The following is a 13,249-nucleotide window of genomic DNA, read 5'->3' as shown; positions in this document are numbered from 1 at the left end:
TGCCTGCCTCTCTGCCTACTTGTGATCTCTCTCTCTGTCAAATAAATAAATAAAATCTTAAAAAAAAAAAAAAAGATAAAAGAAATGCTGATGCCTGTGCAGTTTGGGATTCTCATGGAAGTCATTCCGAGGAATCAACAAAAGAAGGTAGATAATGGAAACGAACGAACACGGACTTTGTACTTATTCCTGAATCTTAACTTCGGTTTCATGAGACTGCATAGTATTATAGAAAGTGAGTTCTGGCTGCGTCCTGGTGAAGACGGCATGGGGTAGGGATGCCAGCATGGGCAGGAAGGGGTCTAGAAGGAAGAGGAGTAGGGACACGTGATCTGCCCTATTATTCTGTGTTGGGGCCCTAGGGTATCACAACAGGAAGTCAAGTGAGTCTTCCAAAAGGAGTTCTTGGAAGACAAGGTTTCATTTAGATGAAAAAGACAAAAATAGATTGTTATGAAGAAAACTACGTCAAATTACTTTGTCACTTCTCCTAAAATCATCCACTGAACCACATAACTCCAGCAAAAAGGGTGTAGGGCTAAGAGGGTTGGGAAAGGCGGTGCTGTGCAGTTTCCCCCGCTCTCTCCCAGCCACGGAAGTGAGCCTGGAACATTCCACTACCAACAGAGTCTTCACAGCCTGTGCTGGCCTCACTGCCTTCTGGGGGACGTCTTTCTCCGTTTCAGACTCAATGTTGTCCTCCTTTGCTCTGCGTAAGCACGTGCATCCCAGGACACCTGGCCAAACCGGTGACTATATCTGGCCACTGCAGGGGGAGCACCTGGTGGCTGTGGGGGCCTCACCTGAACTACTGGAACCGATTCTGCCCTGCCTCTTCTCCATGTGAATACAACGTTATTCCACCAGTACTTGGCTGTACTGTGGCTTCTCTGGTGACGATGATACCAAGACGTGGTGGGCCGAATTGTTCCCATTTCTGCTTTTGGTGGTAGGCGACAGATGTCACTTGCTTGTCAAAGCATCGGGTTCTACTCTTAGCTATGGCACTGATGAGCTATGTGAAGCTGTCTCTGTTTTCTAATTGGCAAAATAATGGTGCTCAGTGAGTTCTCTTCCAGCTGTAACATTCTGTTTTCTGTGAGAATAACAGTATTCTACCCAAAGCCAAATCAGTAAGGAGAACTTCTGTAGGTACAGAAGCCAGAGGGAATGCTAACAGTATATGGTTCTCAGAATGTACACATTGGGACCATTCATTGAAGAAAAGCGATTTTACTTTATTTTTTTTTTTAAAGATTTTATTTATTTATTTGACACAGAGAGATCACAAGTAGGCAGAGAGAGAGAAAGGAGGAAACAGGCTCCCTGCTGAGCAGAGAGCCCGATGCGGGACTCGATCCCAGGACCCTGAGACCATGACCCAAGCCGAAGGCAGTGGCTTAACCCACTGAGCCACCCAGGCGCCCCGCGATTTTACTTTAGATCAGAGTTTCTGTACCTTGACAAGATAATTGTTGTGGACAGCTGTCCTATTTCTGTAGGATATTTAACCACATCCCTGGGCTCTCCCCACTAGGTGGTAGAAGCAGCTAAGCTCACAACCGAAAATGTTTTCAGACACTGCCAAACGTCCCCTGAGCAAAAGTGCTCTGGGTGGAGAACCACTAATCTAGATGTATTCCTCCAACCAAGATTAAGTAATACACATATACCTTATTCATCGATACCTAGATTTTATAGGTAGGAAAATTAAGACATTTCATGAAAAATAAAGTCCACTGTATTATGGCTGATATAGTCAAGCATCTGAAAACAGAATTGATGTCTTAGCCATTTCCCATCTTTAATCAAAATAGTATTCCTCTTAAAGGAACATGAAAAAATAACCTATATTGAAAATAAGCATTATTAATAAAACACCAATGAATGATGACTAGTTCTACATCTCTCTATTCATCTACATCTCAGTATTCATTAGCTACTACTCCAGAGTAAAAATAATTATGGCTTTTTGTTATGGCTTCATAGCCTTTAAAATAGGTTTCCCATCTGATAAACCTAACAACTAAGGCCTTTTAGTATTAAACAGAATTGAAGGTTAATCATCAAGGTAAAGACATAACAAGAAAATAATGATCCTGTCACCTGAAGGTCGTCTCAGTTTACTGTTCCCTGTGTAATCAGACACCCTTAAACTAATTCCAGCAGCACGTCTCAGGGAGTCACAGATCCAGCTCCCAAGCACATCAAGGAAAGTGCTAGTACACCAGACAATAGCAGGAGAATGTCTTAAACTTTTGATAATAAAATAATACAAAAATAATACAGAAGTGGAAACCCTTTTGAGAGTTTTTTTCCCCTCAATCTGGGAACAAGATCATTATACTTGTGTGAGACTGTTAAGTTTTTGTTTTTAAAATTTTATTTATTTGAGAGAGAGACAGTGAGAGAGAGCATGAGAGGGGAAGTCAGAGGAAGAAACAGACTCCCCTTGGAGCTGGGAGCCCGATATGGGACTCGATCCTGAGACTCCGGGATCATAACCCAAGCTGAAGGCAGTTGTTTAACCAACTGAGCCACCCAGGCACCCAGATTGTAAGTTTTGAAGAACGAAATAAGCAAGGAAGTGCTGTAATACAGTTAAAATGTGAAAGACTGTACTGTAATTTCCAGGTAGGTCCTTGCGCTCCAAGCAGGTCTAGTCAACCCTCCCTATTCCATAGGACAACTTCAAGCGGTCAACCAAGCAAGCACAAATATGCAGTGCTCTACAAATGGCTCTTACTTATTATATAGGTCTTAGGATAAACATGTTTATACTTTGACTGGAGAGTCACGTGGAGATTATACACATGGCGGCTGTGTAAAACGAGCCGGTGAAATATCTTGCCTTCCTTCATGATTTCTTCAGTCTTTTTTCCAGTGGACATAGCATTTTCTAAAAATTCTGAATCTTCTAAGTACAGCTCGTCTCCTGAAAAATAGTATTTTGATTCTACAGTGTTATGTTATAAAACATTCCAATACGTTAGTGACATACACTGGTATTTATTTTCATTTCTGTCGTGTCTAGAACTGAGACAGGTGTTAAATAACTCTAATTTTATGAGCTTACCTAAATTTCTTTCCTTCTCCACAGTCCCATTCCCTACCCAAGTATTTTCTTTGGGCACATAAAAAGTATTTATGATTGGTATTTTTCCATCACAAACTATCAATTTTAGACTGGCCCATGACTTGCTTTATCCTAGTCAATATCAATATTGGCCTTGATATCCATATATTGTTGGGTTTCAATGTGGGCTGTTCTAATAATTTTAAGGTTAAATAATCGAAATTGTCTTTACACATCAAGACCACTAAACTATCCCTCTGTAGGATGAGGAACAAATATTATCACCGTTCTGAGAACTAAGCCAAGTAGCTGGGAGACAGGTCACAAAACCCCACTCTAAACTGCCATAAAACCCCTACCTGGCACTTGTCCAACAACTGACCACCAACAAACTCCCTAATTTAATTAAAATAAACTCCCTAATTTAATTAAAATAAATTAACAATTGCCCGTAATTTCAAGTTCTTAATAGAATGTACTTGAAAACAGACGTTTTCAACTTCATACTTTGTTCTCATAATTCAAAATTAAAATGTAAAAATATGAGAATATATAAGAAAGAACTTTGTCAAGATCTAGTAAACATTTAAATAAATGTATATGTGTGTGTATAAAGTGAAATATTCAGAACTTTTGGTTAAAATAAACACTATGGATATTTTATAGAATTAGACCTTACTTAATAAACTGCTGTATTGTGTAAAACGACAGTAATTCATGTCTCCATGCTGGGCAATACTGCCATACAGCCCTGTGCATTAAATGTGAATACTAAATGTGAAAAAGCACTGGTACTTCACTGACTTACCTGGTAAAAGCTCGAGCATTCCATCAGCAGTTAAAAATGTGATCGGCAGCCATCTTTCCATTTCTTCTGATGCACCATCCAAACAAAACTTGTGCAAGTCAGAGAGAGAGGCAAAATTTCCCAGTCTTCTTATTTCATAGAATTGTGGAGGTGCAACCCAAATTTCCTTTGATATGAAACTCTCAGTTGCCTCTGATGGAGATGACCACTGTGGAAGACAAAGGTTGGGGCTCCTAAGGTTTATTCCAGAGGCAATCAAAGATTTGAAATCGTTAGGTTATTATGCAAATCTAACTGAAGTTGTTAATTCATTAATTCATTAATTCATTAATGTGACTTGCTAGATTCCTCTGAGACAACATGAAAATTTTGGTAATAATATTTGGGTTGACACCCCACCCCCAAGAGGTTGGCTAATGAAAAGTTTCTGAAATGAAAAATACACAGGACAGAGAGGCATCTGGGTAACTCAGTGGGTTAAAGCCTCTGCCTTCGGCTCAGGTCATGATCTCAGGGTCCTAGGATAGAGCTCCATATTGGGCTCTCTGCTCAGCGGGGAGCCTGCTTCTCCCTCTCTCTCTGCCTACTTGTCATCTCTCCCTATCAAATAAATAAATTAAATCTTAAAAAAAAAAAACATAGGGTAGTGTTTACAGCAGGCTAGGTGCTACATATGAGAGAGAGAGAGAGACCTTGAAAATGTAGCACTAGAATCTATTCAAAATAAAGAGAGAAAATAATCTAAAAAAAAAAAAAAATATATATATATATATATATAGTATCAATGACATTATTAAGTAATCCAACATAAATGTGTAACTGGAGTCCCAGAAAACAGGGAAAAGTGAAAAATATCTGAAGAAATAAATAAAAAAATAAAAAGAAAACCATGCACATCATAATCAAATTGATAAACACCAAGGATTTAGAGGAAATATTTAGAGTAGCCACACACACCAAAACAAAATATATTACATACAGCGGAACAAAGAGTTAAAAGCATACTTCTCATCTTAAATTACACAACACAAACCAGAATATACCAAAGCAACATCTTTAAGTACTGACAGGAAAAAAAAAATCTGTTAACCTGCAATTCTATACCCAGCCAAAATACCTTTCAAGAAAAATGATGGCAAAAAAAAAAGAAGTGAAGGAAGAATAATGGCAAAATGAAGTATTTTTCAGATAAACAAAATTTATAAGATTCCTTGTCAGAAGATCTGAAATACAAGCCCTATAAGAGGAAGTTCTTTAGGCCAAAAGAAACCAGTTGCTTTTAATCTACACAAAGGAATGAAGATGGTAAATATGCAGGTAAACATAAAAGACATTTTTTGCTCATTTTCACAGTCTTTTAAAGATTGACTATTTAAGGCAAAATAATCAGTGTATTGTAGAGTTCATAATAATAATAAAAGTCAAATGTATGACAACAATAGTTAATGAACATTGGGGGAGAAATTTAAGTGTGTTTTAAGATTCTAACATGATACATGAAATGAAACCTATATATTGCAAACCCTACCATAACCACAAAGAGGTATAGTTAATAAGTCTATATGGTAGTAAGACAGAGTTCTTAAAAATTTTTTAAATAATCCAAAAGGAGTCAGGAAAAGAAAAACAGTGCAAAGAATACATGGGGCAGGGGCACCTGAGTGGCTCAGTGGGTTAAAGCCTCTGCCTTTGTCTCCAGTCATGATCCCAGAGTTCCAGGGTCTGCTCAGCAGGGAGCCTGCTTCCCCCCCTCTCTCTGCCTGCCTCTCTACCTGCTTGTAATCTGTCTGTCAAATAAATCAAGTTAAAAAAAAATAGGGCAGATAAAAAAACTAAAAGCAAAATGATAGATTTGAACTAAATATAAATACTTAAATATATAGACATATATAAATGATATAAACACCCCAAGTGAAAGGTGGAACTTGTGCTATTGATTAAAAAAAAAAAAAAAGGCGAGAGCATATGTTGTCTACAAGAAACATATGTTAAATATAAAGACAGGGGCACCTGGGTAGCTCAATGGGTTAAAGCCTCGGCCTTCGGCTTGGGTCGTGATCCAGGGTCCTGGGATCGAGTCCCACATTGGGCTCTCTGCTCAGCGGAGAGCCTGCTTCCTCCTCTCTCCCTGCCTGCCTCTCTGCCTACTTGTCTTTGTCTGTCAAATAAATAAAATCTTTAAAAATAAATAAATAAATATAAAGACAGAGGGGTGCCTGGGTGGTACAGTTGGTGAAGCCCTCCCACTCATGGTCTTTCTGAAATGAATAAATAAATTTTCTAAAAAATAAAACAAAAGTAAAGATACAGACAAGTTAAAATTAAAGGCTGGAAAAAGATACTATGCTCTTGCTAATCAAATAAAAGGGAGAGTGGCTCTACTAGCATTAGACAGAGGAAATTTCAGATCTCAGGATAAGAAATATTGCCAGGAATAAAGAAGCTCATTTCAAAATAATTAAAGGGTTAATCCATCAAGCTTTAACAGTCCTAAATGTCTAGTCCTAAATGTCTATGCAGCATCTTACAAGGGAGCTTCAAAATACATGAAGAAGGGGTGCCTGGGTGGCTCAGTGGGTTAAGCCTCTGCCTTCAGCTCAGGTCATGATCTCAGGGTCTTGGGATTGAGCCCTGCATCGGGTTCTCTGCTCAGTGGGGAGCCTGCTTCCTCCCTCTCTCTGCCTACTTGTGATCTCTGTTTGTAAATAAATAAATAAAAATCTTTAAAAAAATATATGAAGAAAAACCTGACAGAACTAAAAGAGGAAAAGACTAATCTATAATTACTCATTAAAAATGTCACCATTCTGGGAAGCCTGGGTGGCTTAGTTGGTTAAGCAGCTGCCTTCGGCTCAGGTCATGATCCTAGCGTCCTGGGATCGAGTCCCGCATCGGACTCCTTGCTCAGCAGGGAGCCTGCTTCTCCCTCTGCCTCTGCCTGCCATTCTGTCTGCCTGTGCTCGCTCTCTCACTCTCTGACAAATAAATAAAATCTTAAAAAAAAAAAATGTCACCATTCCTGGGACACCTAGCTCACTCAGGCAGTAGAGCATGCGGCTCTTGATCTCGGGGTTCTCAATATGAGCCCCATGTTGGCTGTAGAGACTAATTTAAAAAAAATCTTAAAAAAAATTTTTCAGCATTCCTGTCAATATCTGATAGAACAAGAAAATGGCACAGAAGAACTGAAAGTCACTACCAACAAATTAAACCTAATTGACATTTTTACAAACACTCCATCAAACATAGCATTCTTCTTTTTAGATACAAAGGGAACATTCACCAAGACAGATCCATACTGGTGGCCATAAAACGAGTCTCCATGAATTTAAGACTGAAACCACATAAAGGATGTTATCTGAGGGCATAATTAACTGTGGTGGGCATGAAATGAATTCATGCTGGTAAAGTGCTCAGAAAGGAGCCCCGCAGGTGAGCAGCACTGTACATTCCGGGGATCTTCCTCGGGTCCCTCCTGGGGGAACCATGGGAGAGGCAGAATGAGGCCTGGACTGGGAAGCTGGGGAAAGCAGAGAGCATTTCACCAAGGTCCTGGCTTTGACCTGCAGGGCTAAGGGCTGGACTTCCTGGGTGCCATGCCCTCTCTGTGGGCTCTATGGCTCTGAGGAAGCTACATCCACCGGACTTTGGTTCAGTTTACAATTTCGCAAACTCAGGACGCTGAAAAGGCCAAATGCATTCAGTAGAAATGTTACTTTTGCATTTTGAGCTTTCCCCGCAGCTAGCTAGTTACTACTGGTAACCAACCCTGCGCGTAACCAACCCTGCGCAGGAGGAATGAGCAAGCTCCCAGTCAGGCAGGAGATCATGAAGGTAAACCAAAGACATGCTTACACGCATACTGTTGCTCACTTCCAGTATTCAATAAATTTTTTTAAAGATTTTTATTTATTTATTTGACAGACAGAGATCACAAGTAGGCAGAGAGGCAGGCTGAGAGAGAGGAAGAAGCAGGCTCCCTGCTGAGCAGAGAGCCCGATGCGGGGCTCAATCCCAGGATTCTGGGATCATGACCTGAGCCGAAGGCAAAGGCTTTAACCCACTGAGCCACCCAGTCTTCCCCCCGTATTCAATAAATTACATGAGATAAGTCAATCCTTCGTTATAAAACAGCCTTCGTGTTAGGGGATTTTGCCCAGCAGAAGGCTAATATAAGGGTTCTGAACACCTTTAAGGTAGGCCAGGCTAAGCCATGATCTTAGGTAGATAAGGTACACCAGCTGGAGCCCCATCATAGTTGGGAGAACACCTGTCATCAGCCTCTCTATCCTGGGCTTATCGGGAGGTTCCAGGTGGGCCTTGGCTACTGGCCGGGGCCCTCATTCTCAAGTTCGGGTGGGTCCCCACTCCGGCCCAGCACGCCCTACCTGGTAGCTCACCACCTCGGTCAAGTCTGGGTAGACCGGCGGCGGCTCGCTCAGGCAGCACAAGAAGAAGGCCGTGTTGTAGCGGCGGCCGCCGGGGCGCGTGAACGGTGTGAGCCAGCCGCCCCAGTCGTGCAGCGCCCAGATGTCGGGCGTGCAGTCGAGGTGCGCACACAGGCTCAGGAAGTGGCGCGGGTCGCGGCGGACGCGGTCGCGCCAAGCGTCCAGGCCCGGTGGCGGCGCGAGCGCCCGGCCCACCTCGGGAACGGCGGGCAGGGCGGCCCGGGGCCGCAGCAGCAACACGCCCGCCTCCTCGAAGGTCTCGCGGATGGCGCAGATGCGGGAGGCGACGTCATCCGGCAGCGCCGCGGCGTCCCCGTCGGCCACGGCGGCGGGGGCGTCCGGCAGCCCCGGGAAGGAGGCTGGCCGCGACCGTGCGGGCGCCAGGCCGAAGCGCGGCGGCTGGTGATGCGGCGCGAAGAGGCGCAGCCAGTCCGCCGAGCTGTCTGCGGTGCTCTCCAGGCCTCCCGGGAAGACGTGCGCCTTGGGCAGGAAGCCTTGGCTCCCGGAGCGCTGCAGCAGCAGCAGCCGGAAGCCCTCGGGGGGCCTCGACGACGCGGCAGGGCTCGGGCGCGCCCAGCCGGCCGCCAGCACGACGGTGGCTGCCCGCCGCCAGCTGCTGGCGCGCGGCCGCAGGGAGCCGTTCATGGCGGGCGGCAGCGGGTGGCTACCAAGCTCCGGGCTACGTCACGGCGGGAGCTGTCGCGCACCGACCTTACCGCCCCCAGCGGTTGTCCAGGGCTTGGGGACCCACGCCAGTGTCTTATAGGACGAGCTTGAGGCGTGGCGAGCGCAATGGGCGCGGGGTGAATTCGGGCTGTTTGGCCTCGGTCCGCGCCTGCCCCGGAGGGGGCGGGGGGCGTGGCGGCGAGGTGAACCCGCGCCGCCTCTAGTGCCTTAGTTCCCAGTCGCGTCACTGGTAGGACTAAGGCTGTCACTGTCTCCGGCGAGGAATTGTCTTGTCGTTCACAGCCACCTGAAAGGAGGACCTCCTTGTCCCTACCCAGGACACGTGGACTCAGACTTTAGAAGCAATAAGGGAAAAAAGATATTTCAGCAGGACATTCTGTCCATATTTATAACTTCATTATGACAAGAGCCTAAGAAAGTCTAGGACATAATAAACTGGGAATATGATCAGTCACGCCTGTCGCAAAGGATCAAGCCTCCCACTGTGTGGGAACATGGGCAAGAAAAGAGGTCAGAGTGATTTTTTTTAAAGATTTATTTATTTGGGGCTCCTGGGTGGCTCAGTGGGTTAAGCCGCTGCCTTCGGCTCGGGTCATGATCTCAGGGTCCTGGGATCGAGTCCCACATCGGGCTCTTTGCTCAGCAGGGAGCCTGCTTCCTCCTCTCTCTCTCTCTGCCTGCTTCTCTGCCTACTTGTGATCTCTCTCTGTCAAATAAATAAATAAAATCTTAAAAAAAAATAAAGATTTATTTATTTGAAATAGAGAAGAGAGATCACAAGTAGGCAGAGAGGCAGGCAGAGAGAGGGAGAAGCAGACTCCCCACTGAGCAGAGAGCCTGATGCAGGCCTTGATCCCAGGACCCTGAGGCAGAGGCTTAACCCACTGAGCCACCCAGGCGCCCCAGAGTGATTTTTTAAAAGTCACAGCCAGCAAGTGTTGGAAACAGTCTCCAAACCTATTGGCCGAGTCTCAGAGTTCCCTGCCCAGGCCTGTCCTGCGAGGGGCCCAGTGCCAGCTGCTCCAGGTCACACACAGTAAGTGTGCACAGCGACCCCCTAGTAGCTCTAGGGGTTACATGTGCCACTTTGGCATGAGTGAGTCACTTTGTTTGACACAGTTGCTTCATAGCTAAGGGCAGTTGACTCTTCATTCTTAAAGATTTTTTTTTTTTTTAATTTAACAGAGAGATCACAAGTAGGCAGAGAGGCAGGCTCCCCGCTGAGCAGAGAGCCCCATTAGGGGCTCGATCCTAGGACCCTGAGATCATGACCTGAGCCGAAGGTAGAGGCTTTACCCTGAGCCACCCAGGCGCCCCAGACTCAACTGTCTTCATTCTTATGTTCTACCAGTCCTGCCAGCTTTACTTAAAATTGAGAAAGTCCTTATTTGATTAGAACATGGTAGGCCTTGCCTCTCTGCTTACCTGTGATTTCTCTCTGTCAAATGAATAAATAAAATCTTTAAAAAACAAACAAACAAACAAACAAAAAAACATGGTAGGCCTTGGGGGGAAAAAAATCTTGCCTCATGTTTCCTGTTGCTTCTCACCTATAGCTGTGTGCAGTCTTTTAGTTTGGTCTCGAGTTCAGCAAGCCCAAATTCATTTCTGTTATCCATTATTTATCAGGCTTTTCAGTTTAAAACAGAAAGAAAGGGGTTCCTCGGTGGCTTAGTGGGTTGGGCATCTGCCTTCAGGTCAGGTCATGATCTGGTCCTGGGATGGAACCCTGCATCAGGCTCCCTCCTCAGTGGGGAGCCTGCTTCTCCCTCTTCCTCTGACTCCCTCTCCTCCTGCTCATACTCTCTCTGTGTGTCAAATAAATAAAAATCTTTAAAACAAAACCGGAAAGAAAGAGAATGTGATCTATGGGGCTAGCCACAAAAGAAAACTTGAGCTTGGACACTCCACGGTATCAGGAAAACCTGTTCAGCCTTCCTAGGAGCCAAGGCATGTCACCTGGGTTAAACAAAGCACACCTGCGATTGACCAGTAACATCCTGTGCCCCCTGAATCACCATAGAAAAATTATGTCTCAAAATGTTTATTGAAAAGAGTTTTTAAAAGTTTCACAGCATTGTTTTCTCAAATATGTAAGGATTCCATTTATGGGACATTTTGGAAAAGGCAAAACTGTAGGGACAGAAACGAAGTCAGTGGTTGCCAGAGCCTGGGGCAGAAGGAAAGGGTCGACTAGGAAAGCACAGGGCCAGAGGTTGGGGTGGGGTGGGGAGGGGAGATGGTTGAAAATGTCTTGTTTGCAGTGTGGTTACATGATTGCATCCCTTTGTCAGAACTCAAAACCGCTCACCTGAGAAAGGCAAAAATTACTGTATTGAACTTAAACCTCAACGGATTTGACCTTAAAAATGCATAGATTGCAACTGCCAGATAAGCCATCTGTACTTGATCCTTTGTATTGTAAGGGCCTATTTAGCCAGAGCAATTCATCCGGTTAAACAGTGATTTTGTTGTTTATGCAGTAAAACTTAAACTGACCCTGCCACCCTACCCCACTCAGGGAACTTACTTAAAAGCAAGTCCGGGAGGGATGCCTGGGTGGTTCAGTGGGTTAAAGCCTCTGCCTTTGGCTCAGGTCATGATCCCAGGGTCCTGGGATCAGCCCCGCATTGGGCTCTCTGCTCGGCGGTGAGCCTGCTTCCTCCTCTCTCTCTGCCTGCTTCTCTGCCTACTTGTGATCTCTGTCTGTCAAATAAACAAATAAAATCTTTAAAAAAAAAAAAAAAAAAAAAAGCAAGTCCGGGAAACCAGTCCCAGGTAACAAAGCCCAAACACAAGGGCGGGTCAGGCCAGGTGGAGACATCCAATCAGTGGGGGCGCATACCGTCTTGCTAGCTACCAGGGAGTGTGGGCCCTGCCTTTTGGGTGCCAATTCTGACCAAGGTGATAGGCTAGTTCATATAGCTACTATGGGGTGAATTGTAATTCAATTGGCTACCCGCCTGTGACCTAGCATGACTGTGCAGCTTTCTCTGTGTGTTAACAATCTCATTGGCTGCTGTGTGTGGCCAGGCTCAACCCCGTGGCCTTTGCTCTATAAAATTAGTCTGTAAGGCAGGGAGGGGTTGCCTCTTTGTAAGAGACTGCCCTGGGCCAGTTGGTTTGATTCTCGATGCTTGGCATGAAATAAAGCTTTGCTTGACCTTCGCTTTGTATCAGTCTCGCTCCTTTGATCATGGACCCATTATTGGGGGACCTTCTGTCATTTTGACAAGTGTATCTAATTTTGACCTTCAAATTGGTTTTTGACAGATTTTACCCAAGTTGATGGGGTAAATGGTTTCATATGGTTTCTTTTCCCCAATTATCCAATGTTGGGACTTCTAAAGTAGTTTGATAAATAACAACTGTGGCAGCCAACATTTATTGTTCCCTGTGCCTGGAAAAAGTCTTATCTCAATATCCTTATGAAGTATACCTTCACACCATTGCAAAGATAAAGATGTTGAGGTCAGAGACATTGAAGGTCTTCAGCGTGATCACATCTGAACTCCCCTGTACCTTATTCCATACGTAGTGCTCTTAACCTCAAGGCTACAGTGTCTTGATACTAAATTTTAAAACTTCCGATTCCCTGGGGTAGGATTATTCCAAAACTGTTTTGCTTTGCTTTTAGGTGAGAAGGTTCTGAAATTGTTTCTCATTATGCTTTGGGACCCTAACTGTTAAAATTTATATTTTAATAACACTAATATTTTCTGGATGATAAAAACATTTAGAATTTTATTGTTATATTGTAAAAACAACATAACATTGAATTATTGAAAAAAATTCATAATTCCCCCACCTTCACAAATATTTTCATTTCTGTATATTTCCTTGTAGATCTCTATATGCCTAACAATCCATACAGGCAGGGGACATTCAACTTTGCTTTCTGGCAACAGCATATTAAAAGGACTCTTCAAAATCATTTTGCCAATGGGAGCTGTCATTTGGCTTGTTTACCTTTGTCATATTAGCCTAAGGTTATAAACACCAACAGACAAGGGTGCCCAAGATCTCATAGTACTGCCATGAAAACACCCAGATTCCCCTGTAAGAATGAGATAAAAATAAGTAAATGAAAAGAATGCTTTTTGAGAACTCCATCTTGTCCCTGGGGACACAGGGCTGCAGCATATGGTCAGTTCCTGCACCTTCAGTCCGTTTTTAATACTGAGGAATACTATTTGAATGTGACTTTGATCTGTGTTGACCACAGCCAGA

General features: G+C 44.0%; 1 protein-coding gene across 1 annotated transcript; it reads right to left on the bottom strand.

The window, feature by feature from the left end:
- Nucleotides 1-1,237: 1,237 nt before the first annotated feature.
- NUDT19 (nudix hydrolase 19) lies at nt 1,238-9,189 on the bottom strand. The gene is made up of 3 exons (XM_082708611.1): nt 8,273-9,189; nt 3,885-4,092; nt 1,238-2,935 (listed from the first exon to the last, which is right to left on the bottom strand). Exons 1-3 carry the CDS (start codon nt 8,975-8,977, stop codon nt 2,730-2,732), a joined length of 1,119 nt encoding a protein of 372 aa, XP_082564737.1. The 5' UTR covers nt 8,978-9,189; the 3' UTR covers nt 1,238-2,729.
- Nucleotides 9,190-13,249: the final 4,060 nt, after the last annotated feature.

This window comes from Mustela nivalis (assembly GCF_964662115.1).
Source record: "Mustela nivalis genome assembly, chromosome: 18".
NCBI lineage: Eukaryota > Metazoa > Chordata > Mammalia > Carnivora > Mustelidae > Mustela > Mustela nivalis.
The sequence above is the reverse complement of the archived record's forward strand: the minus strand, read 5'-3'. Positions and strand labels throughout refer to the sequence as shown.

Excerpts from the sequence above, each read along its gene's own strand:
- NUDT19 (XM_082708611.1), bottom strand. The coding sequence starts at position 8,977 with ATGAACGGCTCCCTGCGGCCGCGCGCCAGCAGCTGGCGGCGGGCAGCC. Across the intron at positions 4,093-8,272 it reads CCGAGGTGGTGAGCTACCAG|TGGTCATCTCCATCAGAGGC; the intron begins GTAGGGCGTGCT and ends TGTCTTCCACAG. Across the intron at positions 2,936-3,884 it reads AATGCTCGAGCTTTTACCAG|GAGACGAGCTGTACTTAGAA; the intron begins GTAAGTCAGTGA and ends ACTATTTTTCAG.